The sequence below is a fragment of the Protomyctophum bolini genome (assembly GCF_963924005.1).
Source record: "Protomyctophum bolini genome assembly, chromosome: 7".
NCBI classification, from domain to species: Eukaryota; Metazoa; Chordata; class Actinopteri; order Myctophiformes; family Myctophidae; genus Protomyctophum; species Protomyctophum bolini.
The window spans coordinates 38957414-38985345 of NC_137868.1; the positions used below are offsets into that span (position 1 = coordinate 38957414).

Genomic DNA, 27932 nt, shown 5'->3' on the forward strand with positions numbered 1-27932 from the left:
AAATGATGAAAAAATAGGATAACATTTTTTTCAAAAAAATCAAAAAACGATGGGCTATAACCCATGTTTTTTGAAATTTTGAATTTTCTTCAAATCCTCAAAAATGATGAAAAACGGCGTGCTATAGTATGCCGTACGGTAGGAGCTATAGCCCATGTTCAAAAATGATGAAAAATGAGGATAACATTTTTTTCAAAAATTCAAAAAACGATGGGCTATAACCCATGTTTTTTGAAATTTTGAATTTTCTTCAAATCCTCAAAAATGATGAAAAACGGCGTGCTATAGTATGCCGTACGGTAGGGGCTATAGCCCATGTTCAAAAATGATGAAAAATGAGGATAACATTTTTTTCAAAAATTCAAAAAACAATGGGCTATAACCCATGTTTTTTGAAATTTTGAATTTTCTTCAAATCCTCAAAAATGATGAAAAACGGCGTGCTATAGTATGCCGTACGGTAGGGGCTATAGCCCATGTTCAAAAATGATGAAAAATGAGGATAACATTTTTTTCAAAAATTCAAAAAACGATGGGCTATAACCCATGTTTTTTGAAATTTTGAATTTTCTTCAAATCCTCAAAAATGATGAAAAACGGCGTGCTATAGTATGCCGTACGGTAGGGGCTATAGCCCATGTTCAAAAATGATGAAAAAATAGGATAACATTTTTTTCAAAAAAATCAAAAAACGATGGGCTATAACCCATGTTTTTTGAAATTTTGAATTTTCTTCAAATCCTCAAAAATGATGAAAAACGGCGTGCTATAGTATGCCGTACGGTAGGGGCTATAGCCCATGTTCAAAAATTATGAAAAATGAGGATAACATTTTTTTCAAAAATTCAAAAAACGATGGGCTATAACCCATGTTTTTTGAAATTTTGAATTTTCTTCAAATCCTCAAAAATGATGAAAAACGGCGTGCTATAGTATGCCGTACGGTAGGAGCTATAGCCCATGTTCAAAAATGATGAAAAATGAGGATAACATTTTTTTCAAAAATTCAAAAAACGATGGGCTATAACCCATGTTTTTTGAAATTTTGAATTTTCTTCAAATCCTCAAAAATGATGAAAAACGGCGTGCTATAGTATGCCGTACGGTAGGGGCTATAGCCCATGTTCAAAAATGATGAAAAATGAGGATAACATTTTTTTCAAAAATTCAAAAAACGATGGGCTATAACCCATGTTTTTTGAAATTTTGAATTTTCTTCAAATCCTCAAAAATGATGAAAAACGGCGTGCTATAGTATGCCGTACGGTAGGGGCTATAGCCCATGTTCAAAAATGATAAAAAATGAGGATAACATTTTTTTCAAAAATTCAAAAAACGATGGGCTATAACCCATGTTTTTTGAAATTTTGAATTTTCTTCAAATCCTCAAAAATGATGAAAAACGGCGTGTTATAGTATGCCGTACGGTAGGGGCTATAGCCCATGTTCAAAAATGATGAAAAATGAGGATAACATTTTTTTCAAAAATTCAAAAAACGATGGGCTATAACCCATGTTTTTTGAAATTTTGAATTTTCTTCAAATCCTCAAAAATGATGAAAAACGGCGTGCTATAGTATGGCATGAATTGAACAAAGGGCATTGTTCAATTCATCAAAACATTTAGAGAAACAAATAGACACTTATATGTAGTTAAAGCAACAGAGTTAAGCAACAGAAACAAACAACAATGGATTCTACAGTGTAAAGACACCAATTTAATTATAAATGTCAAAAAAGTTGAATATCTAATAATATCAATTTAAAATGTATTATCCAATACAAATTTCCTTACCATTTTTAATGTTTTAGTTTTGTATTGCTATTTTTATTTGCTAATTGTAGATTGACCTACTTTTTGTTTCTGGCATTCCGCTGCTTGTTATTTTTTATTTTATTTTCATGTGAAGTACTTTGAGTTGCATTTTATGTATGACATGTGCTATATAAATAAAGTTTAATATGTGAAGTACTTTAGTTGTCAAGGATGCAGACAGAGTTGAACCCAGGAGCAAAGTCACAACAAACTAGAGTATAATAATAAAGTATTTAATAAAGAATTACGAGATATCTTACACAGGGGAATGCAGGTAGGAATCAGGCATGAATCAGAATGACATCAAAGTCAACACATGAACAGGCAGGACATCTGTGACACAGGTTATGAACTGACAATGAGTGTTTGTACTGAGTCCAGTTTTATAGTGAGCAGGTTGATTGGAGAAGTGTTCACTGCTGGGCTGATTAGGTAGTTGACAGGTGTGTAAATGGAACTGGGTGTGCTGGAATGGGATATGGGAGGCCAGTGTGGAGACTGAGGGAGAGACAGAATGTGACAGAGTTGCATTTTATGTATGAAATGTGCTATATAAATAAAGTTTACACCACTGACTGTCCCTCCATATAAAATAAAGGCGAAAGTCACAAAAGAAAATTGATCAGTTACAATTCCAGACTATGAAGAATCATTTAATAAAGGAATACTTCCAGATTCAGTTAAAGATTAGCTACAATAATTGTGATATTAAAAGTTAAATGCTCGTCATATGACATAACAGAGAGGAATGGGCCGGACCCTGCGCGCAAGGGGACAATTTACAATTTTACAATTTAGGCATTTAGCAGACGCTCTTAATCCAGAGCGATTTACATTAAGCAAGAACAAAAGCATGGGAATACATCACATAAAAGCATTTATCATGAAGTGGAAAACAGGAAACAAGAAATGGGTAATACATTTTAAATTGATATTGTAATCACAGATTATCTTCTTGGTGTCTTTGAACTATAATTTGACATTTGATTTAAACATACAAAAGGACAAAAGTGTCATCAAAGCAGGTAATTGAGCAATGCAGGGCCTCGCACCCCATATAGGTCAGCAGAAGCTGGCTAATAGTACTATTACCATCGCTTTTCGTGTTGCTTTGCTTTGTGACACTTGAGTTCATTGCATGTGAATAGGCCTAGACAGTTAAATAAATAAAACAAGAAAAATACTAAAATAGCCAATCTACAATCTGGCTCATATTACATAATTTTCACATTTTGTGCCCATATATGGAGCTGAGTGGACCTGGCCCCTTTTGTGGCCATATATGGAGCTGAGTGATTGCTGATGCAACACACTCCATATTTGGATAGCGGGACAGACACACACACAGACAGACAGACAGACAGACAGACAGACATGATCTGCTAGGTCTCATAGTAAGTGCTCACTGAGTTCGCAATCACTGCGTTCGCAATAATGAGAAGAACCCATTGCAGCTGGGCAGACACCTAAACCTAACCACCCACCCTCTCCCGACCCCCAGCGCACCTCGGACCAATGCTCCTTCGGAGCAATGGTCCGTCGGATCATAGGGTGCTTCCCGCAATGTCCATGTCTATGCCAAAATGAACCAAAAATGTTCCAAATTAAAGTCGATTCCTTGGTGAGACCTGGTTGACGCCACGGTGCCTTTCACTAATTTCCAAACGCCTTGTACGATTTAATAAAAAAATATGAAATATTCACACATAATAAGAAGAACCCATCATCATCATCATCATCCAGCAGCTAGCTAACATGCTAACAGATACTATACATGTCCATAACTAAGCCAAAAATGGACAGAAATGTTCCAAATTAAAATCGTTCCCTTATTGGCCCCTGGAGAAAGCCCTGCTGCCTTTAAATATTTTCCAAACGCCTTGTACGATTTAATAAAAAAATATGAAATATTCACACATAATATTAAGAACCCATCATCATCATCATCATCCAGCAGCTAGCTAACATGCTAACAGATACTACATGTCCATAACTAAGCCAAAAATGGACAGAAATGTTCCAAATTAAAATCGTTCCCTTATTGGCCCCTGGAGAAAGCCCTGCTGCCTTTAAATATTTTCCAAACACCTTGTACGATTTATTAAAATTATGAATACCTCCATCGATCCACCGCACACTGTAACAAGATGGCCGCCGCCGTGCTGTTTTGGAATTACTGAGAGGTAGGGGCGGGACCATGCCCCCATTGGCTCCTGGGTTGGAACCCCAGTTGGAACCAGCCAATGGTAGCCTGCACGATCCGGGCACGCGCGCGCTGGTTACTACAACACAGATTTTCTGTGCTAGTTGATGTTAGTGTGGAATGCAAAGTGTCAGTAAAGATTTGAGTATGTCGGGGTTCGAACCGGCACACTTCTACTAGGTATACTACGGATATCATTTGACTTATCCGTTGGCCCACTGAGGCGCACAATCATGGGGAATTTCTGTGCTGCTTTAAAGTTGTCCTTCTGAAAGTCAGTGTGCAAAGCAAAGCATCACAGAGACACATGAATAATGTGGGATTTGAACCATGGACCTGTGGATCACAAATACAGCCACTCATCACACTGAGCTAACTGCTGGTTACTACAACACAGATTTTCTGTGCTAGTTGATGTTAGTGTGGAATGCAAAGTGTCAGTAAAGATTTGAGTATGTCATTTCGTCATATCCTCAAACGGGTATGGACTATAGTTATAGGATTTATATATGTTTGTCAAATTAAGTGTGATCTTTCTCTGCTGGTTTCATGTCAGTCATTGTTATAGTTTAGCGTCTGATGCTTTAACCCCAGCTAGCACCCCTATTCTGAGTACAGCTGTAACTCAAGTCTGTTTCACTAAGACTAAGTGGTTAAGCACAGGGTCTTAACTATGGTAGTCAGATCAGTCTCAAACTGAATGAATCCCTGGGTACAAGCGTTAGAGGAAGGTATGGTACAGTATGTCGGACTATTGGTACGTCAGACTAACGTATTAGTCCACCCTGAATCCCCACAGGGTGATTCACAAAATCACACGCTCTGGTCATCATGCACACGTTTTAGTCTTTACAGCGTTGGGAGTTTGATGCAGATCTTGTTGTACTGTACAGTATATGACACAGACATGGGTCTGATAAGCCTGACATACATGTCACATGCAGGACACATGGAATCTTCCCAGACACATGGGGTTAGGAAGATTACACAGATTTTGAAACGTCTGCTCTCTCATGTCAAACAGAAGATTATGGGAGTAATCCCAAGTTGGAAGGACAAACAGACCAATGGAACCAGGAGAGATGGAAAGCGGATGGAGCGGTGGGAGATCAGCGATGTGGACGGACGGTCACAGAATGAGTTTGGAAGGATATAGCAGCACATGCCGTCATGCCCTGATGATGGTCCGAGTGACCGAAATGTTTTGTAAGTGAAGACAGTGTGCGGCCAGGACCCTTTTTCCTCTCCGACACACACACACATGAACTATACACAAACCGATTTATTTTTATTTTTTAACGAATGTATCACTATAAATCATTTTGACTTTTTTTTAAAATACACTACAGCCTACACTATTTTCAAATGAGGGATGAAACATATAGTAACACAACCTATAGGCATTTAAAATGATATGCAATTTCTAACGGGCTAAGGCTTCGAAAAGCCCTAATTCCTTCAAATGTACAGTATATGCAGTTGTTGGAGTGTCTAGGCCATCATGCCAAATAATCCTGGATTTTCTGTCTGGTGACAAATACAGTGAGAAAACATGGGTTCATTGGGTTGTCACACGCACCATCGTCAAGAGGATTTCTATCACTCTTCACAACGGTATGCCAGTAGCCCTATACAATACATTGGGTCAAAGGGGAATTTATTGTTGTCCAGGGGATATGGGAAATTAAGACTTGCACCAACACACACATTTGTGACAAAACCTTTAATTAAGCCTTTTCTCATTTTTATACAGTGTTTGTAGTAGATTACTGCACTTTGGTTAAAAATAGTAAGACAATTTCAAGAGGACTGTCCACATAATCTACCAAGCAAATGTATTCTGTCTGTCTTTGAGTCTGTAACAGAATGCATTACTGTAGGCTACATTCATTCTACAAAAGCTGCTCATTTGTAAATAATTTGAGGGGCACCAGCCCCTCCAACCACGTCTGACTTTCGGAATTATGTCATGTGGAAGCCACAAGTCTATGGACTTTTAATGTTTGTTTAGAGCACTTTAAACAAACATTACCAGGCGACCCTCCCTTCACAGTTCACACGAGTGTGACTTTTAATTACAATTACAATTTAAAATGTATTGCAATGACATAAAATAAGCACATACTGTACGCTACTAGAAAACCACGCTTCAGTAACGTACGTACATCAAATAAAACAATGTAGTCATACTGTTAACCTCTGCTTTCTCAAATGGTTTGATAAGGACTGCAATGGAAGTATTTACAGAGAGGGCTAGGGGGAGAGGGGTAGTGAAAAAGGGATTTCGAGAGTACAAAAACAACATTGAAGAGGGTATGTAAGAAGTGGAGGTGAATTTATTGTTTGACTTGTGGTTCATAGGTTATGAGACGCATGGCGCCTTCATTGTCAATCACCCCTGTTATGAACTCTCCTTCTGCCAGTCGCTCTGCGGAGAGACACACACACACACACACACACACACACACACACACACACACACACACACACACACACACACACACATTAATTAATTGATTCATGTTTGATTGAATAAAAAACGTGCAGTGGTTTTAGATTTATCTCTCATATGTTTTTATGGTAGCAACAAATCCATTTGTAAAATAAATATAATTATGTTTTTTATAATCGACTAGGGACGTGCTGACCATCCGGAAATCTGGGAGAACTCCCGAACGGCCTGTCCACCAGGCCGTCCGTTTTAGGAAAAAACTAACAAAAAAACGAAACTAAACTAACTAGAAAAAGTGCCCCTCGGGCCAGGTCAGGTCGTGGCCTCCTGTGGCGCTATGATGGCAATTGGATGATTTGATTTGACACTGTTCCAAAAAAGTGTTTTGGCAAATATCCACCTGTTGGTGGCGCTATAACAGACCAATGTGAAAAGGGTGGGATATATTCCTCAGTGTAGTAGAAAAGTCTGTGAAAGATTTCACGTAAATTGCATGTTGCGTTCATGATTTGATGCTTTTTGTTTCAAAAGGGCCAATCCTGCCAACTTTGAAAGCCAATTAGGATGGAATATGAAATATCGGACAGATCCATCTTGAACACATGACTATAGCGATAGTGTGTAACGATTTGCGGGATTTGTGGACAGAATCTGGAGGAGTAATATAAAAAAAAATGTTTTTCAAAAGTCAGCCTCCTGGTGGCGCTATAACAGTCCGCTCTGGAAATCCTGGGGCAGAGATTCATCATTGGCATCCAGGGAGTGTGTGTGCCGGAGATTAGCTGTTCACGGACGGACGAACACACGGACGGACGGACTGCAAAACATACTCTCCACAACAATTAAGATCTTATGGTATAGGCCTATAATTCTGCCACGCGCCTTTCCCAGGCTGAATTAGAAGCAAAATCACTGTCACCATTCATCGGTTAGTATTTTGGTCCACTACGCCGGAGGGCAAATTTATATTCGGCGCGCAGCCGAAGGGCCTGGCTTTAATGTACTAGCGGTCCCAAAAAACTGGCTGAAGTTGCTGCATGACTGTCATGATTTAGGGCTACCATTGTTCAAGTGGTTATTCTGTTTAAAAAGTTTTCTATCAAGTTAATTTACCATGTGTCAATGTACTTGAAACTAAGGAATTGAAACTATGTTACTTACCATTGTCCTTCTTGTTGAAGTAAGACCACAGCTTATCGGCTCTCTTTTCTGGATTGTTCTCATCTGCGGGTAACTTGCACTGCTCTTCCTTAGGAATCAGCTTAAATATGGCCTGCATGGTATATACATTTATAAATAAATCAGGTATTCAAAACAGATTACATAACAAAAGTAACACACACACACTCTGATTTTGTATCATCATTTCATGTTGGAAAACAAAAACATATTAGATAAAATGTGCAATGATAGCTCGTTTACTCAGATAATTTAACAAATGTATGACTGCTGACTAGTTTCTTAAGCTCTTAAGTTATATTATTACTATTATTATTATGACAATTATTATTATTTTTACTTTTAATTGACAATCTGTTACTGTTTATGAGCAAACAATATGTACACATAAATGCAATAATGTCCTATGGCTATATTTACGTGAAGTTTAGAGCATGCCACTAGAGGGAGACAATGTCACAGTAGCCTTGGCTGTTACCTAAGTGGTCCTTGACCTCTCCTTGATCATTGAGGCTGAGCCCTTAAATCCTTGTGTATGTTCCAGTAACCCTAGCCCCATATGTGACCTCAGTCCCTATGCTCATTCTGTAGCTCCGAGATGAAGTCCCACCGAGTTCGCGTTCCACTGCGTTTCAGAACCGGCGCATGGTTTCCACTAGGAACGTTGCTTACCCTTTTCTGCACATCGTATCCAAAAAGTGTCCGATAATTAACTAAACTAATTTTACTTTAGTTACGGACAAGAAAATCCAAGTTACCTTTACTTTTTGGATATGATGTGCAGAAAAGGTTAAGCAACGTTCCTAGTGGAAACCATGCGCCGATTCTGAAACGCAGTGAACGATCGGTGGGACCTCATCTTGGAGCTACAGAATGAGTGTAGGGACTGAGGTGAGGTCACATATGGGGCTACTGTAACCCGCCCAATTTCTCCAATGAATTATGTATAAATACTACATCTAATGCAAAGTTATTGGCCATTTACCAATGCTTGTTTATCTCGCCTGTCCAAAGTTGTCTACAGAATCACTGCAATGAACTGCTGCTACCTTTACTCGAGTACTGAACTTATAAGGACACTTTTGGAGTATTATTATTATAAAAAACTTGCGAGTGACAATTCAGAATTCCAGTGATTCAGGCTGGAACCCAAGCTAACTTTTGACTACTCTTGGGACCCAAACTAAATAAACTAATATTTTATGACTTAACCACTTACTGTAAACTATTTCAAATCGAGTTCAAATAGCTGATCTACAATATCAAAACACATTGCACGTTGTAAGCTTGTAGCCTACATCTGCAATATTTTCACAGTTTTTGTAAATCTACATTTCAGAACTTTCTGCGTACTTGAGTATTTACTCGAGTATAGACTTTGTCCACTGAGATGCTTTGGGGTCAAATTTTTTAAGTGTGTGTCCCACATGGTAACACTCATCACACCTGCAGTAGATTAACATGGATTAGCAAAAAGCCTCAGGCCAGACCCTTTTTTTGCCAGATGCTTTGCTACTATACCTCTAGTAGCGACCGTAGTGGACACTTTAATGATTGGCTGCCTCGTCTCTAGGCTTCCTCTAAGCCAATGGGAGACTTATAAAACCCATAGACTGAACGGCATAAAACCCATACTCTGAACGCAGCACACAAACTGATTATACTCATAAACGAGAGCTTTCTGCACCTGGCAGTTATGACTGACTGAGTCATTCTCGTTTCTTTCCCTGCTGACCTACTAGCTTGCCCTCTCCGTCTATCTACTACAGGGTATGAATACTGTAGATGTTGATCAAGGTGGTATTTACGTGTCTCATGTACAGACATACAGTACAGTAAACCTATACATTAATGGTACTCTATGCCTCCACGTTTGCATTTATTACCAAACAACTTAGAATAGAGTAGCTGGGCCCAAGAGTAGAATTAAGGTTAAATGGCTAAACCCTCTAATCACAGATTATTAGGATTGTGAGGCTCAAGGGGGCTGCCTAATGGACAAATAATCCCCCTTGAGCCATTCTATGAAATGGTTGCTTCTCTGAATTTAATTTAGAAAGATTAGCAGAGGTTTCCCCCTGTTGAGCAACATTTTAAGTGAATTGTCTCTATGTTCATAGTAGCACTAATTAGTAGCAGTCCATTTGTGCTGTATCAAAATCATTTGCTTTTATGCTCTGCAACAATTTCAGGTGGCACTGAAATAAAGAATATGTAAAATGAATGTTTGGGAGTCAGTCTACAGAGAAATGTGCAGGTGACAAGAGGCAGAACCAACTCTGGAAAACCTACTTTGAAACTAGAGTCGACCCAACTCTTGCAAATTTCTAACATTTGTCAAAGGTCTAAAGAGCAATAGCCGTCACCATCTCCAGTATTTTGTAAATAATAACCCAATCGACCCCCACCCTATCACTTGTACATTTCATGTAGTTTTTACCTTTTATCTCAAGGATTCAGTGTTTGAATCAAGGACAATTCATAAAGGACACCACCAGAGACCACCGTTCCCTCCTCACCTGGCAGATTTCCGTCACCTCTGTCTTGGTGATGTACCCGTTCTTGTCCACGTCAAACAGTGAGAAGGCCCACTCCAGCTTCCTGGTTGGCTTGCCCGAGGTCATGTGCAGGGCGATGATGTACTCCTTGAAGTCCAGCGTGCCGTCTTCGTTGGTGTCAAATGAGCGGAACACATGCTGGGAGTAGTTCTTGGCATCGCTGTCTGGAAAGAACCGGGCGTAGATCTGCTCAAACTCGTCCGGGCTGATCCGTCCAGTTGGGCAACTCTTCTGGAAGCTCTCGTACCACTGGGAGATCTCATTCTCTGTGAACTTGGTGTTCAATTTGAGTTCCTCCAGGATCTCCTTGGACAACTTGCCACTTGTGGCATTTCCCATGTTGGCAGTTTTTTGTGTGTGGGATGTGTTCACCCAATGTAAATGTCTTGGCAAATTCCTGCCAAGGTCTTTTGAGATCCTCAAAGTAAAAGTCTCTTTTGTGATGCTTTTTGATACGATTCCAGAAAATCCCCTTTTTGCTCACAGATTTGGCCTCTCAAGTTAATGTCCAAGGCTCCAAAAGAGTCCTGAAAAGTAATATTTTGAAAAACATTGAATCAAGAGATTAATCACTAATTCACTATATAATGAAAACCTCTGAACCTGCTTTAGCCTGGTAAAGCTAGCATACTGTCAGAACAATCAATAATGTAAAGGGAGCTCCAAGAGACTTACCAGTGCGATGTGCAGAAGGAAGATGAGGAAATGTGGGTTAAGGATTGACAGTTGAGGGGATTGGATGGATGATGGTTACGAGACTGAGGGAGGGGATGAGGAATTAGCCGGCTACCAGGGTTCAATCTGTTAACCACTTAAGCCCTATTTCAAAAATAGATAAAATAGCTGATCTACTAGCTCACAATACGTCGCATCGTGATGCATCGTGAGCTTGTAGATCTGTTTTTAGTTTTTGTTCTATTCTGGTCTAGTCTGGTCTATTGGTTCCTGTTGGTTTTCTAGGTATAGGGCAGTGGTTTTCAAAGTGGGCTGCAAAGTGGGGCGAGCACTGGCGCTTTGGCATGGGGGGTGAGGAATGGAATGAATTCTGTTTTGGTCATATAAGGAGCATGTCTTGAGTGTACAGGGTTTGATGGACAAGTATAAGTCAAAAGGGAGACATCGAAGAGGAAGGATGTGTATATATATCCATATATGGAGATCTAAGGGTTATATCCATATATGGAGATCTAGGGGTTTGAGGTTTGAGGTCAGATGTAGAGTTAATTGCTGGCCAATATTGATGACATCAGGGATCATATACTATAACATCAGGTATATGCATCCCTGATAATGTCACTGATGTCACAATGACCTGGGCACCATATATGGAGGCTGATGTCACGTGATGTCACGATGACCTGGGGGCTTGCCTGGGGTGACCACTGACCAACCAACCAATACACTGACAGGAAATGCTAGATTCTATAGTAAATGCGACCTGTGGTCGCAAACAATACCCAAATGTATTATGTAGGGTAAATATTCCAACAATTGCATCGCATAGGACAAAATAATTTAAATGGTCTAATGAAAATGGCAAATTTGGGGGTCTTAATTACAACCATGGCCTAGATTTGTATACTATACCAGGTGAAATCTGACTAATGAAAGCTCATGAAATGTAAGCGACCTAGTTTTTCTCTCTTTCGTGTAATCAGGAGGCTGCTTGTGATGTTAGAAGGTGTAGATATTGTGAATATAGGCCAAAATGGCCTATACCGAACCGAACCAAACCGAGTTAAGTTAAAGGCCTGTGGTCCTAGAAATTGGGCCAGATTACAAGCATTATGGTCATGCCTTCACTACCTAACTCATTGTCCACTAAAACACATTATTATTTTCTCCGTTTAATGTTTTTATTTGTTTTGTTTTATGTATTTATTTTTAATTAGTTTTCTGTGGCTTCTAATGTTGGGGTCAATAGAAAGAAGAACTCGACTCGACTAATGGCCTTTCAATGGGTTTAGTTGACCAATGGCAACTAATTTTGGACCACCATCTGCCAAGGATTTCAAGTTTAGCCTCAAAGGTAGGGCAACAGATAAGGGACATAAGAGATGATGAGTTTGACAGGCTGGACTTCTTCCACTCACTGACATCACAAAACTGTATTTACTGCATGTTTTCTGAATGTTGGGAGGGGACAGGTAGATTTAGCTGTTCAATTTCAAATAGAAATACCCATTTCCAAAGGATTAGGCTTACAGTATGTATTGTTCATGAGAATGCCAAATTATAACATAGGTACTGTTTATTTTTCTTCTTCTTCTTCTTCCTCTTCTTTTTTTTTTTACTTTTTTAAAATTTCCAATGTTTAAAATGATCTGTTGCCTACTGTAACAGATCATATTAGCGTAGGGGTTAGAGAGGCCAGGCTGTCTGGTAATCAGAAGGTCAAAGGGGCAGCCTGCCCCTTTGACCTGCCCATGTCTACGTGTTGAACGTAACGTTTCTCTAAGCCAGACACAAACCCCCAACAGATCCCCCTGAGCGCTCATCATGACCATTTTGAGCAGTCATCAGCTGGGTGAAGTTAAAACTGAAAGGTCTCCCCTACAACTGCCCTGACATCAGTGTCTCTGTTCCACGTCCTCTGCTGCCATATCTGGGTGACAATGCTGTCCCCCTCCCTGTCTTTGTCTTGTCTTTCACCAGGGAATTGTTTGCCTTTTAAATTCAGATGTTGGAAAGTGTTATGCTGCAGTCTTCCTTGTTATTTGACAGCATGTTGACACTGCTGCCCCCCTCCTCCTCTTGTCTTTATTTGGTCTAGAGCTGGACTGACTTTCTCCCTTCTGTTCTCTCTACAATGTTTTTTTTTTCCGTCATGCTTCCCGATTCGTACTTTGTGGAATGAAAAATGACATACTACAGCAGGTCATTTTTCATGACTTTCGTAATTTTTTGGAAACCATGAAGGGGACTTTTTTAACCAGCCCACATGTGCATTCCTCGCACATTTCCACGCGTGCGCACAGATAGAACTGCAGAACTTTCGATTAATCGTTAACTGAATAATTTCTTAACAGCGATTAATCACTTAACCACACACACACACACACACACACACACACACACACACACACACACACCTAAAATGAGCATTTGCTTTGGCTCATATACAGTAGTGACAGCCTAACATAAACATTTATGCAGTTAAACATTCAAACTAAAACATAAAATTCAGATATATTTACTCAAATAGACAGCATACATAAGACCCACAATCCAGTCAGACAGAGAGGCATCGAGTTTTTAAAATGGCTTTTGTTTTGGGACCAAATCATTCATGTAATAAAGTTTATGCTGAACCAATTAGATTTTGTTTCCTTTCAAGTATGCATATAGATTTCATTTTCATTGTCCCCCTATTAATGCTCACTAAGTCAATGGCTCTAAGAGTTCAGGAGCTAAAGCATAATACCAAACATTGTGTTGGCGGTGGAACACCACCCACATCTTGAGAGTGAAAAGAGGGAGGAAAAGAGGAAGGGAGTGGGTCTAACATAAATACCAGCTAATGGCTTATAATGACGCTTAATGACAGACGAGACCTTCCTACTCCAAACAAGGAATGGCAGAACCAAACAAATGATAACACAACAATCATATAACTATTGTGACGTGACGTCTGCCATCTTCTGTTGGGGCCTCATGTTTGTGACGTACGTGGCCTATATGCGATGAAAAGGTAACAGGCCGCCATCGTCTCCTGCTCCACATTATGCAGTCTCAACACAGAGACACACATCAACAGCACTTTCACTTAAATGACTCATATCGTCGTCTCATACTGTGCATTCGTTTAAAGCTATTTTTACATCGATGAACTGAAGTTAGGGGTAACTTTTAACTGAGGTAAGCAATTTTGTGCCACTTCTCTTTAAAAATATCCCTGTTTATTTTTTCTTGGGAAATTGATACTTTAAAATTCTGTATTTGTACTTTTTCTAATTATTGTATTGTGTCTCATTTAGTTCGGTTACTTATTCTGAATTCAATAATGCAGTAGATAAATAATGACTAAAACAGTTATTTTTCAGTAATATTCCATCCTGTCCAACTAACCAGCTGATCCAATATAATGGCTTTTGGTAAATATGTGAAGAATTTATATGTAGTGCCCGTTCTATACCGTTTCCAATGGCAGAAAGGCAAAATAAACCTTTGGTGGCCCTGAAAAAATCTGATTTGGCACATTTATTCGGTCCTGATCTTTGAGGAGAAATATCAGTTTCATTAACTTTAAGGTGTTATCAGTTAAATTCAGTTCAGATACAGTCTCCTTTTATTGCCATAGGTTTTTATCTGTTCAATTCTGTTTGGATACAGTCTCCTTTACAACTAAGATGAACTTTATAGTAACAGTGGAAATGAAATGGCATGTACTGTACAGTTTGGGTCCAAGTTTATTCCCTGTCAGCAGCTACGGATATACACAAACAAGGAAATAATCTTGGACCCATTTAGAATGTTCATGTTGTGTGTGGAAAATGTCTATATTCTATCATTATTTGGACAAAGTTTAATCCTGGTATCCCGAATCATCTGCCTCCATCTCATCCTGTCATTTAGCCTCTTCTTCTCTCACACCAACTAACTTCATGTCCTCTTTCACTACATCCATAAACCTTCCTCTAGGTCTTCTACCGATATACTCCCTATACTCACTATCACTCCTCTGTCTGTACTGTAAATGTCCAAACCATCTCAGTCTGGCCTGTCTGGCGTTATCTCCAAAACATCTGACCTCAACATTAAGTCTCTGCTACCTCCAGCTCTGTTTCCTGTCTTTTCCTGTCTCTAAACCATACAACAGCTGGTCTCACCACCGTCTTGTACGCCTTCCCTTTCATTCTTGCTGATACTTTCCTATCACACCTGATCACACCTGATCACAAATCACACTTTTCTCCACGCGTTCAAACCTGCTTGCACTCATTTCTTCACTTCTTTTCTAATTCTTTTCAGATAATGTCAGCTATTTTCACTCTTGAATGCTAGAAATGTAATTGCCAGTTATTGGCAATTCTGAAGACATTACCACTAATGTCTGTGTTCCATACTGTAGGATTTGACCCAGGACTGATGACCCAGGACAGTGACACTGCAGGGAAAGAGAGAAAATAGAGCAAGAGGCTTGTTCACCGTAGACCCCCTGGCGAGGAATAAGACCGGACATGGTAAAAATGGAAACCCTAGATCCCTCCACATTACCATCCCCCGCCCACACTACGGTAACCTACGACCCCAAATCTGAGACCGTGACCTTACCCGGAGGAGTAGTCTCTGTGGCGGGCGTCACCGTGGTGACCGGGGGCGCCGAGCTGTCCTGGGGTTCCTGCATCATGGCGTTTGGCGTTTGGGGCACGCTCATCGGCCTGAGCGTGGTGGCCCTGGGGCTGTGGCGCCAGTCCCAGCCGTCCGGGGTGGACACCTCCCACCTGCTGGGACTGGGCTGGGTGATCCTGGCGGTCAGCGTCGGGGCAGTGGGCAGCGTGGCCGTCTTCCACCTGGCCACGAAGAGCAGGAGAGCGCTGAAGAGGAGGCAGCAGAGGGAGGAAGGGAAGATGGTTCTGGTGGAGGAGAGTGGCACTGTGCTCAAAAAGGTCACTGTGTAAAGGCCCATTGATACACCACTTTTAGGTAATAAGGTGACCACCGAAATGGTGGTTAGTAAAAACAGAGATGTTTTTGGGGGTGGCGGTGGCTCAGGGGTAAAGTGGCCGGATGGGAACCCGGGCTCCCCCAGAGTCAGTGTCGAAGTGTCCTTGAGCATGACTCTGAACGCCTAATTGCTCCCGATGAGCAGGTTGGTGCCTTGCATGGTTTCCGCCACCATTGGTGTATGAATGAGTGTGTGAATGGGTGAATGTATAATGCACAGTCTATGTAAAGCGCCTTGGATAAAGGTGCTACTGTATAGTAGTACAGTAAATTCATCATTTACCATTTGTGGGAGCGGCGAGTTTTCGGTGGTCACCAGATCACCTAAAACTGGAGTATGAATAGGGCCTTAAGCAGTGATGGAAAAAGTACAAAAATCTTTTACTTAAAAGTATCAATACTGCAATGTAGAAATGATGCATTATGAATTGTAGATCATCTATTATATTATATTTGTTTGTTTAAGTGTTTAATGTATGTTCTATAATTATAATCGAATTCTACAACTAGTAACTAGTAACGTTTTCAAATAAATGTAAAAGTACAATATTTATTGTTATCAGTATTATATATAAAAGTATTAGAAATTGTTAGTTTCTAATAGTAATTAGTTACTTCCCACCACTGTGTAAGAATTAAATGGTACAATATAGCACTTTTATACAAAGTGCTTTACATAGATTGTGCATTACATTCACCCATTCACACACACATTCATATACCGATGGCGGAGGAAACCATGCAAGGCACCAACCTGCATATCAGGAGCATTAGGGGTTCAGAGTCTTGCTCAAGGACACTTCGGCACTAACTCTGGGGGAGCCTGCGATCGAACCTTGCGGTTCCCATCATCAACCACTCTACCTCAAACCTTTGTAATTCCAAGGACTCAAGAGTATACAGAAAAACATAAAAGTTAAATATATGGAGATAATATGTTTCTGCCTGACAGCAACAGATGAGTAGATGGATCCCCTCTGGCTCCTTCTTAACCATGACTGGTGTTTTTCCCCGTCTAAGTGGTGTGATTTGACTCCATCTGCTGGCAACTGGACTAAATAACATTCCAAGGATATGAGAGAGAGAGAGACAGAGTATTTTAAGGAAATAAAACAAATTGAACAAACACTGTACTGGTGTAGTGCTTTTCAAAGGTAAAGACACCAACCTGCTACAATCTAATTGATGGAAAACACACACACACACACACACACACACACACACAGTCACTATACAGTATAGTTAAATTGAAGTGATGAAATTGTAATTCTCAATATTATCAAAGTGTTCCGTGGCACCCCTGGACTTGTGTCATGGCACCAGACAGTGGCCTTGTGGTTAGACTAGTGTCCGCCCTGAAACTGGGAGGTCGGGGTTCGATCCCCGGGCCAGGTCATACCATGCAAAGACCCAATGCCTCCCTGCTTGACACTCAGCATCAAAGGGTGGTGGTCAAATCAAGTAATCAAATGATGAATCCCAGAGTGCGGCACGGCTGCGGCTCACCACTCCAAGAGATGGGTCAAATGCAGAGAACAGATTTCACTGCAGTAACGTGTGTGACAAATACTACAAAATACTACTTGCAAGTTCGCAACCAAAGAAAACTATATAATGTTAAAACAAGAAATCATCATACTGTCATCAATAAATAACAGCTTATTTTTTATGACTTTGGTGACTACAATAAATGATCTAATTTATAAAGCAAGCCTATATCTTATAAACATTAATTGAGTAGACAGTCTAAATGGGATTCATCATCTTATGTTGTTAGTTCCATATAACAAAAAAAGTGTGTTGTAGCAAAAGTGCAGAAATCCTAAAAGTATATTAAAGAAATATATACTAACTGTAGCATAAAATATGGACACTTTAATGTATATGTCTTCTTTGCAATGCAGAGAGAGAGAGAGCAGTGAAGAGTAATGCTAATGATTTGGCCTTATTCTAAATCATTCAGTTCTCTTGCATGGTCTTGTTTATCCAGCCCAGGTAATTGACCACTTTGGTGTAAACTCCATAACTGCCAGGCACTCCACAGCCGATTCCCCAGCTGATGATTCCTGCAGCCCAGAAGCGTCCATCACCATCGTGTAGTGCAAGAGCGCCGCCGCTGTCTCCTTGGCAAGAATCGTCAATGTCTTGATCGGACCCGGCACAGAACATGTTGGCTGTTAAATCCGATATAGCCTTTTCATTGCCAGTCCGGCTTCTCTTGGACCGCTCAATAAAGTTACTGCACGTCTCCGGGTCTTGCACAGGAATCTGTGCGTACTTCAGGTGGTCGTCAATGGTTAAGCGGTTATTGATCTTCGTAATTCCAAAACCGGATATAAGCCTGTGTAGGAGGAATTCAATTAGTTGTGGAAAAAGTTTGTTAGTTGAGTTAGAGTTATTAGGTTATCATAATTAATATATACCATAACTATCATACAAGTCTGTTCTACAGTGCCTCCTTTCTTAATAAAAATGTACAGAATTTCTTGCATAATACATGGACAACAATGATGTGATTTGTTTTTAGCTTTCAGTTAAATTAATTTGTTGTTATTATTATTATCCATTAATTTGTCATTTTCATACCAGTTTGTAGTTTTGATGTTTTGATTTGAACTTCCCAATAGCCTAAGAACTAAATATATGAAGCAATCAAGTGATTTCAAATCCTTGTCTCACAGTGGTACTGTATAGGCCTACATTAGGCCTATACTGTATATCAGTGAGGCATTAGATTAGGCCATGGTGGGCGCTGCTATTAGTAATACTAGAATAATCATCATTTCACTCCAATTGTTCTTTATAGCAAAAGGTCGATGCACACCTCAAAAGGCTGGTGACAGGTGCGCAGGGAAATAAGAGCATATAATGAAAGGGGTATCTTTGAAAGACAAAGAAGAGGTCCCGCACACTGTCAGACACTTGGCCAAAAAATGTTGCTCTTTATTAGGTCGACGTTTTGGTCGCTTAGACCTTCATCAGGACAGACAATCTTTTGTCTGCGTGTCAATCATCGTCTGTCCTGATGATGAAGGTCAAAGCGACGGAAACGTCAACCTAATAAAGAGCAAAATTTAGCAAGTGTCTGACAGTGTGTGGGACCTCTTCTTTGTCTTTCAAAGATACTCATTTCACTCTAATTGTTCTCCCATTGATATCATTTGGAGAAGCAACTAAATTGATCAAGGCCAAAAACAAAATGAGTAAGTGCCGGATGGTTTGGGGCATACTGTAAGTGAGTGTAGTTTTGTTTGTGGTTGGAATGCCCCAAATAATAGAAGGTTACAATATACTACCACTGTTATTACCCCATGTAAAGCCCCACGCCACTGTGGTATATGGAGTCCTCTTTGGGCAGACATATGGGCATGGTGGCAGAGTTAAAGGTGATGGGCTCTTGTAGTTTCATCAAGGCAATATCGTTGTCAAAGTTTGGCTCACGGCGGTTGACGTTGTTGTACTCTGGGTGAACATGGAGAGATTCCACTGCAGCAGGCTTTTGCCTTATTAACTTTGCATTGTTACTTCCCATGAAAACCTGTAATAATAAAGCAATAGAGTTTAATAGAAATCTGTTTATCCATAATACAAAAACAAATAATCTATGCAAAATTAAATGATCATAATTATGCAGTAATGCCTGCGATAACTCAAGAGATGAATAGGAAATCACTTTGAAGCTCACCAATGACGAGATTTCACAACACAAAGCTTATTGTGGGTGAGTTTGATGTAAATCTTGCTGGCATTTTATCAATTTAGTTTAGCTTCGTTTATTTCGATCATCAACAGTATAACAAATCGTTACAATTTCACATTAAATCAAACATTTCTGTTTGGTTGATCCAAAAGGCATAGGCCGAAGCTCAAAGCTCATTAATGCCCATCCTTAATATGTGTCGGTTTACCATATAACATTTACAAACGTTCATAACAGTAATAATACAGTATTACTGTACCACGTGCTGTTTACATGTCTGACTAATAAAGAATTCAAACAATACAGGCAATATCACCAATTGTTACAGTAAATGGTAAATGGTGCATTTATGTAGCGCTTTACATATAGATTGTGCATTACCATTCACCCCCATTCACACACAGATGGCGGAGGAAACCATGCAAGGCACCAACCTGCACATCGGGAGCAATTAGGGGCTCAGAGTCTTGCTCAAGGACACTTCGGCACTAACTCTGGGGGAGCCCGGGATCAAACTGCAGGGAACTGCATGGCTGCTCACTCTACCCCTGAGCCACTGCTGCCCCCACATGGTGGCACATCACATGGCAGCACGTGGTCTGTTGATTGCTGATCATCTGCTTACCTTTACATGGCCTTTTTCCACAATTTCGCCATCATGGTTCAGATTATGGGCTGCAGTCATGACCCAGCGGCCTTCGATCACTATCCCACCACCTCTATTTCCATTCACCTCCAGCATCACCTGCCAGGGGATGGTGTTGGGTGGAGCACGGTCGCCCCTGATGATCTTTCCAAATATGCTTAACGTATTCGTGGGTTTGCCGCAAACTGGACAGGGAGGGGAAAGTAACTGGTTACAAGTACAGTATGTGAAGAACTGTGTTTTGAAGTAAATATGGGCAAGTGATCCAGCAAAAGTTAAAGTAAACTTTGTTTGTTTTGAATTTCCCCATCATATTGTTCAAAGGCAACAGAATTCAATCTGAGATTGTTTGACTTGGGCCACGCTGACTTACTATACAACAGGCTGACTGTATGTATGTATGCATAAGTTTGTATTTAGAAGCACTTTTGTTCTCAAATAAGTATTGATGAAGATCACCATTTTCATTTGGGCAATTGATGTACAGTATGAAGAATATCATCACACTAGTCAACATGCCCACAAGCAGCCAGCCTGTTTAGTGGAACTTCATCACTAAATACTATTGTGATCTGTGTAGCTTTATATTGCACAAATTGCAAATAGTAACTTACTATCGATAGCTAATGATTGGAAAGTGAGTCCATGCCGTTATTAGACAATTTGGGGGGGAAATTGGTGGGCAGGAATCTTGACCCAGCTGCACCACCCATGGAGAGACATGCAATTTTATCATCAGTGGTCCGAGAATGCAAGTCCGTGTTATATTTATGAGGTATGTTGTTCCAGAACCCTTTTACTAAAACTATAATCTGTTCCCTCTGATGTTACTATTATCACATTTCTGCTTTAAGGAATAAGTGCTTGCTATTCGCTGCAATGCAAAGGTCTTCTGCTTCAACAAACACTGTTGTTGAGGCGGTTTTATATGCATGTCCAAATAATACAAATGGTCAGAGCTGCACGGTTTAATACAGAAAGATAATACCTGGTATACATGGTGGAATAACTGGCAAACCATGGTCGCCCGTCCATTTTCGGTCTACCGCACATGTGTAATTTGCTGAACACCAGAGGAAAACAACAAGGGAAACATTGAATATTTGTTTGCAGGATTGGGACTTGTATACAGTAAATGCTTTGGACATGCGAGTACACACATTGAAGTATCTCACCATTGACTACATCAGGGAGGGAGTAGAAAGGTTCGTTACAGTGGTACTGAATGACTGAGCCATACTGGTTCTCAGAGCCGGACAGGAAGGTAACGCCTCCATTGAGGGGCGCTTCAGGATCGCCACAGTCCATTACTGTGAAGAATAACACACACCACAACATTACACTGGCAGAGAAAAATGACTGACTTGAAGTCAATGTCAAGTGGTAGCCTTGCATTGTGTTTGGACATTGTGAACAAATTGTTGAGATTCTAAATCTTGTCTCAGATACGCTGTGGGAAGTGAAAGAGAAAACTACTATTAAACCACCCGATGCACTTGAACAGTGATTAGTGTGTGTGACTGTGTGTGCGTGCGTGGGAGTTGGTTGGATCCCGCGCCTCTCGAAAAAAGCTGGTCACAGGCCTCTTAATTCCTGTTGCAGCTTGCCTGTTCCGCAACCCTGGGATAAACTGGGGTTTATTACCAATTCCACCATAGGACTCATCAATACTGCAATATAGAAATACTCTATTACAAATACAATAATAGAACATTCACTTCAGTAAAAGTACAAAAGTATTGGTATCAAAATGTACTTAAAGTACCAAAAGTAGAAAGTGCTCATTATGCAGAAATGTCCCATTTCACAAGTTTTTTAATACCTAAAATGTATAAAAAAAATATTTTGAAAATAGTACTGTACGTATGCAGGCTGTGATTCTTCACTGTCCCGATAAAACACCACTGGTTTAAAAAGTTGACTCACTGTGACATTCTGGGAGAGAGAGGTGCCACTCTCCATTGCCCTTACACATGGAAGAGAAACTCTGGATCTCCTGTCCATCCTGATTGGATGGATACAAGGATGGATGGAGAGAGAGAGGGGGGGGGGGGGGTCAATAAAGAAAATTAAACAAATTGAACAAACACACGCTGGTGTTGTGGTTTTCAAAGGTCAATACAACAACTTGCTGGTATTCAATCTAATGTATGCAAAAATAAATAATAGCATAAGGCAGTGGGTGCATCACAAGATAAGTGAGATAGGATAAAACAGTTCCATCCATTACCATCATAAGCTTGTATCCTTGGTCACAGCGCACTTGGATGTAGTCTCTGTACAAATAGTCGGTGAAGATAGGAGTGACTCTGCCATTAGTCACACTACTGGGAGAAGGACACCGCACCCCTGGGAATAATCAAAACAGAACAATACCTCAACAGTTACGTACATGGTTCAAGAGTTATATTTCAAAATCTAAAGTGGGCGGTTATGGCGCCATGCACCACCATGACTGATTTTTTGTAAGTATGAACCTCCCCTCCAAGTGTTGAAACTGTAGCCCTTACGGTTTTCAATCACAAAACAGGAAGAAGGGATGAGCAACAATGATGCCTCATTGGCCGCTGCAGTCGTTGGAGCCATGTGTGTCGACGGGAGAGCGGAAGACTTTATACTGGGGGAGGAAGTACGCCGGAAGAGTGGAAGGCACGCTACGTCACGGTGCCACTCGGTTTGACTACTGGCCAATCACAGTGCATCTTTTCCGGGACTCATCAGACTCGAACATGCGCTCTGTGACGCAGACTCATGCTTCCGCGGTGCTTCGCAAGGAATCTCGGGAATGTTTTGCCCTCCCTTGAGCACATACGCTCCAGAACCTTTATATGTCTATGGAGAGCAACGCCATACAAGTGACTCACTCACTCACTGTGGGTGCTGTAGTCGAGGCTCCAGCCGTGGCTGAATCCAGCCCAGTCTGTGTGATAGTCCAGAGTGACTGTGCTGGAGTTGGTGACCATCAGGCCGGGACTCTTCCCTCCACATAGCTTCATGGGCTCCCTCTCTGGGATGGTGACCTATAGGTGCAAGACAGGACGTGATAATATGACACTTCATCATCATCATGCAGGACAGGTTTTTCCGAAAACCCATGTGTGCAAGGACCTTAACTTCCTGTGTAAAAGAAAAACATGATCCAGCCATGCCGTTAATTCTTATGAAGCACTGCAGTTGTGTCGGTGACCATCGTGTGAGATCTGCGGACAACAAGGAAGGTTTTATTGTAGTGATTATGGTAAAGTACAGTATCACAGGTATCTGATTCTGAACCCAAAAATTGTGTTAACGCAATTCACAATTTTTGGGATCAGATACCTGTGATATTGTACTTTATTTAAAAAAAAGCAGCAAGCCATAAAACTGATTATTTTGCTGCATTTTGAAACATTTTGCATCACTGTCATTCACATAATTACAGCTACAGTGTCTAAGGATATTATCAAACTTGTTAATCTTATATTACATTCTCTGCTGCAAATATAAACTCGCACTCAAAACACTGACCGTCCGTTACCTGTAACCAGTGATGCTGGCACTGGGGCCCTTGTTCTGAGTCTATACTTTCAATGTGGAACTTGTCACTGAACGTGAGGGTGACGACGAAGCCCGGCTCTACAGAGATAACATACTGGCAGGACAGGCCCAGAGGTGACTGCTCAGGATACCCTGGACTGGACAGCTGCCCCTCAGGCTCGTCAAATATACCATCAGCACAGGACACTGGACAGGAGTTGGAGAGGGAGGTTTGGGGAATTTTGTTTTGAGAAGTTGAGAAGTTTCATTCATTCATTCATTTTCCACCTGTAACTAGCAACTGCATAAGTACAGTACCTATCACTTTACAAGTTGTATGCAGAAGAAATAAGACAAGTTATTATTATTAAATACCGTACATACGTAGATTGACATTTTTGTGTTTTGAAATTAAGCTCGGCAGATTCCTAACTAACTGCGTGTTCCCTGTGCTGGTTCATTCTGAATTTCATGCGTGCGACTGTGCGTGTGTGCTGTATTAGTTTACCCTTTGATTGGGTTGTAAACCTTTTATAATGATAAACACAAGACGTGTGTATATTAGGTTTGTTTATTCCGCCATCTTGGATCTCATCCTAGCATGAACTCCGAAGTCTCGCGGGACTATACCAGTGTGCAACAGGTAACAGGTAGTCTGTGCTACAGTGCCATCGTGTGGTGGTAAATACATGCAGTATGTTACATGTGCGTGCGTGTGTGTGACTGCGTGTACAATACTCACAGACACAGGTGCGCTGGTCTGGGCGGAGTTCATAGCCATGGTGACAGGAGCAGAGGTAGGAGCCCAGGGTGTTATGGCAGATCTGAGAGCAGAGAGGGCCATCCTCAGGCTCTGGTGCTGAACACTCATCAGTGTCTAACAGATATAGACAGAGGGCTTGTAGATCAGCTTTATTTAGTGTAGAGGGAAAAAGGAGCCGACTATAGAAGCCTGGGGGACCCCGGCTAAGTGGATAAGTAATCACCGGATTCTGGTTGTGACCCTTGAACCCTTGACTCTTTGGTTGTTGGTAATGTTGGTTAGCTTGGCTCTGAGTCTCAACTAAATGGCTGTAATGTAAATGATATGTGACTAGGATGCACTAAATGTATCTAACAATACATTGATTGTACATTTAGCTCAAGGTCAAAGCATATGTAAAAGCGGAGCGCATCCTAAAATACTGCCCTACAAAGCCAAAGTGCAGTTAACTATGGGAAATGAAATTGGCCGATAATGGGGTTAAAAGTGTTTCAACTGGTCAGCCAAATGAGATAGACATTAAGTGACATTTCACTTGATTAATTGTAAATACTAGACCTGTACGTGGCCGTCGGCTACCGCCCTACTTGAGAACGATGCAACTTGGGAACCTAATACCCGTTGTCAACTTGTCATAGACCCGTCTGTGTCCCACATGGAGATGGAGATCTCTGTGTCTGAAGAGGGCAAGTTGGCTGACTGTGAAAAGGGGACTGGTTAAGTAGGCTAATCAATTGTCAGGTGTGGGGTTGCCATGGCAATCAATTGGCTGAGGCAAAGGCTGGAAATTGCACAGGTGAGGTAATTGTTTATCCCCCAAAATCATGAAGGATAATTTGACCTTTGGGATACACAAATAAGTCAATGACAATGTGTCCAATGTGCACTTTGGCTTTGAATGGCAGAATACCTAAAGCCTGGTATAGTGAGCAGAGGAACCAGTGGGCTGATGGAGTGCATCCTATACATCAGGGGTTCCCAAACTTTTTTGGACCAGGTACCCCTTTTGGGGTAGATATTTTTCCAGGTACCCCCTCATCCTCGCAACACGGATAACAAATAAATGTATACGTCTAAATGTAGACGTTTAAATGTAGACGTCTAAATGTAGACGTCTAAATGTATACAGACGTCTAAATGTATACAGACGTCTAAATGTAGACGTCTAAATGTAGACGTCTAAATGTAGACGTTTAAATGTAGACGTCTAAATGTAGACGTCTAAATGTGTACGTCTAAATGTAGACGTCTAAATGTGTACGTCTTCTCTTATGGGGGTCCCTGGCATATCTTTTCAAATGGGGGTCCACGGGCTAAGTAGTGTCAATTTGGGGGTCCTTGACATGAAAAGGTTTGGGAACCACTGCTTTAAACACTTTAGCACTTTATGAACATGAACAAAATAGATGGGTCCCCCCTGGAACTCCCTCAGGTACCCCTGGGGGTCCCCGGACCCCACTTTGAGAACCACTGCGTACATCACCTATAGCCTGGTAGTGAGCAGAGAAACCAATGGGTTGATGGGGTTCAGGGTTACTGTCGTCCGTCTGGAAGATGAGGCTGAGTGTATTGCCTGGAGACACGACGGGCTGGTCGCCGGGGTGATGACCATCAGCCGAGTTCTCCTGTCCACAGAACTTCCCCAGGACTTGCTTGCCGTACACACACTGGGAATGTTTGAAAACCACTATAGGCCTACTGATTACTGAATATTGTTATACATAATTATTACAATTACCACTACAACCACTGTAGACTCACTCCAATTTCCAGAGCTGCCCTACGAGCCTGTAGCTATTTGACGTGTACAACAAAGTATACTCCAGGGGGTTAAAGGAATTATTTATCACTTACAGTGAGGGAGTCATAATAACAGTCCGCGGAGGCCTCGATGTCCAGGTGTTCAAAGGTGAGCTTGATCTGGTAGCCTTCGGGGACGGCCAGGTGCCACTCTCTGAGCTGCTCGGGGGGGTAGGGCTGGGGGTACTGGGGGGACTGGACCTCACCATGCATGGGCGGGTCAGCCTCCGAGCGGGGAATTCGCCAACACTCACACACAACAGACACACAGAGAAGCCTCCAAAATGGACACGGACAGAAGGACAGGAGTGTGGGATCTCTATTAGCGTGTGTGTGTGTCACTCAAAGCCAAATGGTCTTGAATGATTTATATTCTATTCCATTTTCTTCTATTCTATCTAATTGTCTAGCTATGATTTATTTAGCCAAGACCCGTATTATTTTTCAAAGTTTTTCCTTATTTTGGTGAGTCTAAGTGACTAACAATTTAATTTGTTGTTTTGCACTAACCAGAGATCCTGGTCCAATGTTGATTCAAACAGCAGAACAAACACCACTGATGCAATGGCAGAACTGTTGCAACTGCATCATATTGATGTACTACTGGCTGGCAAGTGAACTATTTTTTTGTATTTTATTTATACTGTGATTTGCACTTCACCGTTGTCTAGTAAAGTGTCATTGCTCTATATTTCTTACAACTCCTGTACTCTCCTCAACCCTCATACTGGTGGTAAGTAACAAACTATCAAGTTATTTTAGTGGCAAAAAAGCACATTTGCTGTGGAAACTTACCGTTTGGTAATTCAACACACAATTGTATAAATCACATCAGCATCTCAATGCAGGGGTGAACTAAAATAGCAGATCTATGAGCTCACAACAATGCATCACACAACGCTGTAACACTTTGTGACTTGGAGATTGGCTATTTTTGGAGAAGAGATTTGGGAAAAAAGAGAGTACCCAGCATAGACCCCCACCAACGAAGTGGTTAATAATGATACACTCAGCAGCGGCGCTATAGGGGGGCACTGTAGAATCACATAACTCTACAATGATCTGCAATGAAGGCAACATGTTCTAAAATCTTGCATTGAAGAGCATATACACTAAACAGCACAATTAACAGTCCTCTGTTAAACTTTCCCCACGTCTAAGACTACACCATATGGTGACCCATGCACTTTTAAGTTCTGATCCACTGGTAAGTTATGGGGTGCTCAGTCTTGCTCTTCAATGGGTACAGGTTTGAATGCAGGAAACAGTGAAAATGCACTCTTGAACATACAATTGGCTTGGTAGTCACACCAGCCAGCCAAACTTACCAGATGGCTCTGTAGGTCCACCCCATGGCTGGAGACGTCAAAATCTATCTGTAGCGACTAGTGAACAGCTATAGCCTAATAGCAGGATCAGGTAGGCAATTCCACAGAAACACAAATGCACAAGCAGTCGATGTGTACTTTCCAATATGTAGCAATGGAGAGTCAAAAAGCATGGCAGGTATATGCTCTGTTTGTTTGACTTGGCACATAAAAGTTGTCTTTTGAAGCAGCAGTGCAGGGGGAAGCCAATATTCCAGATGCCAATATTCCAGAAATGCAGAAAATGAGCAAGCAAGCAAAAAAG

At 41.0% G+C, this 27932-nt stretch overlaps 3 protein-coding genes across 4 annotated transcripts; 1 reads left to right on the top strand and 2 right to left on the bottom strand.

Moving 5' to 3' along the window:
• Positions 1–5929: 5929 nt before the first annotated feature.
• Positions 5930–15561, bottom strand: rcvrn2 (recoverin 2). The gene is made up of 4 exons (XM_080769033.1): positions 15483–15561; positions 10170–10735; positions 7633–7744; positions 5930–6447 (listed from the first exon to the last, which is right to left on the bottom strand). The coding sequence occupies exons 2-4, from the start codon at positions 10545–10547 to the stop codon at positions 6356–6358; spliced, it is 582 nt and encodes a 193-aa protein (XP_080625159.1). The 5' UTR covers positions 10548–10735; positions 15483–15561; the 3' UTR covers positions 5930–6355.
• LOC308319155 (uncharacterized protein) lies at positions 13884–18003 on the top strand. 2 transcript variants are annotated; one of them, XM_080769035.1, is made up of 3 exons: positions 13884–14066; positions 15280–15854; positions 17866–18003. In XM_080769035.1, the coding sequence occupies exon 2, from the start codon at positions 15389–15391 to the stop codon at positions 15827–15829; it is 441 nt and encodes a 146-aa protein (XP_080625161.1). In that variant the 5' UTR covers positions 13884–14066; positions 15280–15388; the 3' UTR covers positions 15830–15854; positions 17866–18003. The 2 variants fall into 2 exon arrangements, with proteins under 2 accessions (XP_080625161.1, XP_080625160.1); XM_080769034.1 differs by lacking the exon at positions 17866–18003 and having other exon boundaries at positions 15280–16097.
• c1r (complement component 1, r subcomponent) lies at positions 17615–27894 on the bottom strand. The gene is made up of 13 exons (XM_080769032.1): positions 27629–27894; positions 26355–26577; positions 25984–26167; positions 24480–24614; positions 23739–23944; positions 23094–23241; positions 22452–22570; positions 22148–22226; positions 21397–21531; positions 21210–21284; positions 20201–20406; positions 19184–19413; positions 17615–18216 (listed from the first exon to the last, which is right to left on the bottom strand). Exons 1-13 carry the CDS (start codon positions 27652–27654, stop codon positions 17835–17837), a joined length of 2148 nt encoding a protein of 715 aa, XP_080625158.1. The 5' UTR covers positions 27655–27894; the 3' UTR covers positions 17615–17834.
• Between the last annotated feature and the right edge of the window lie 38 nt (positions 27895–27932).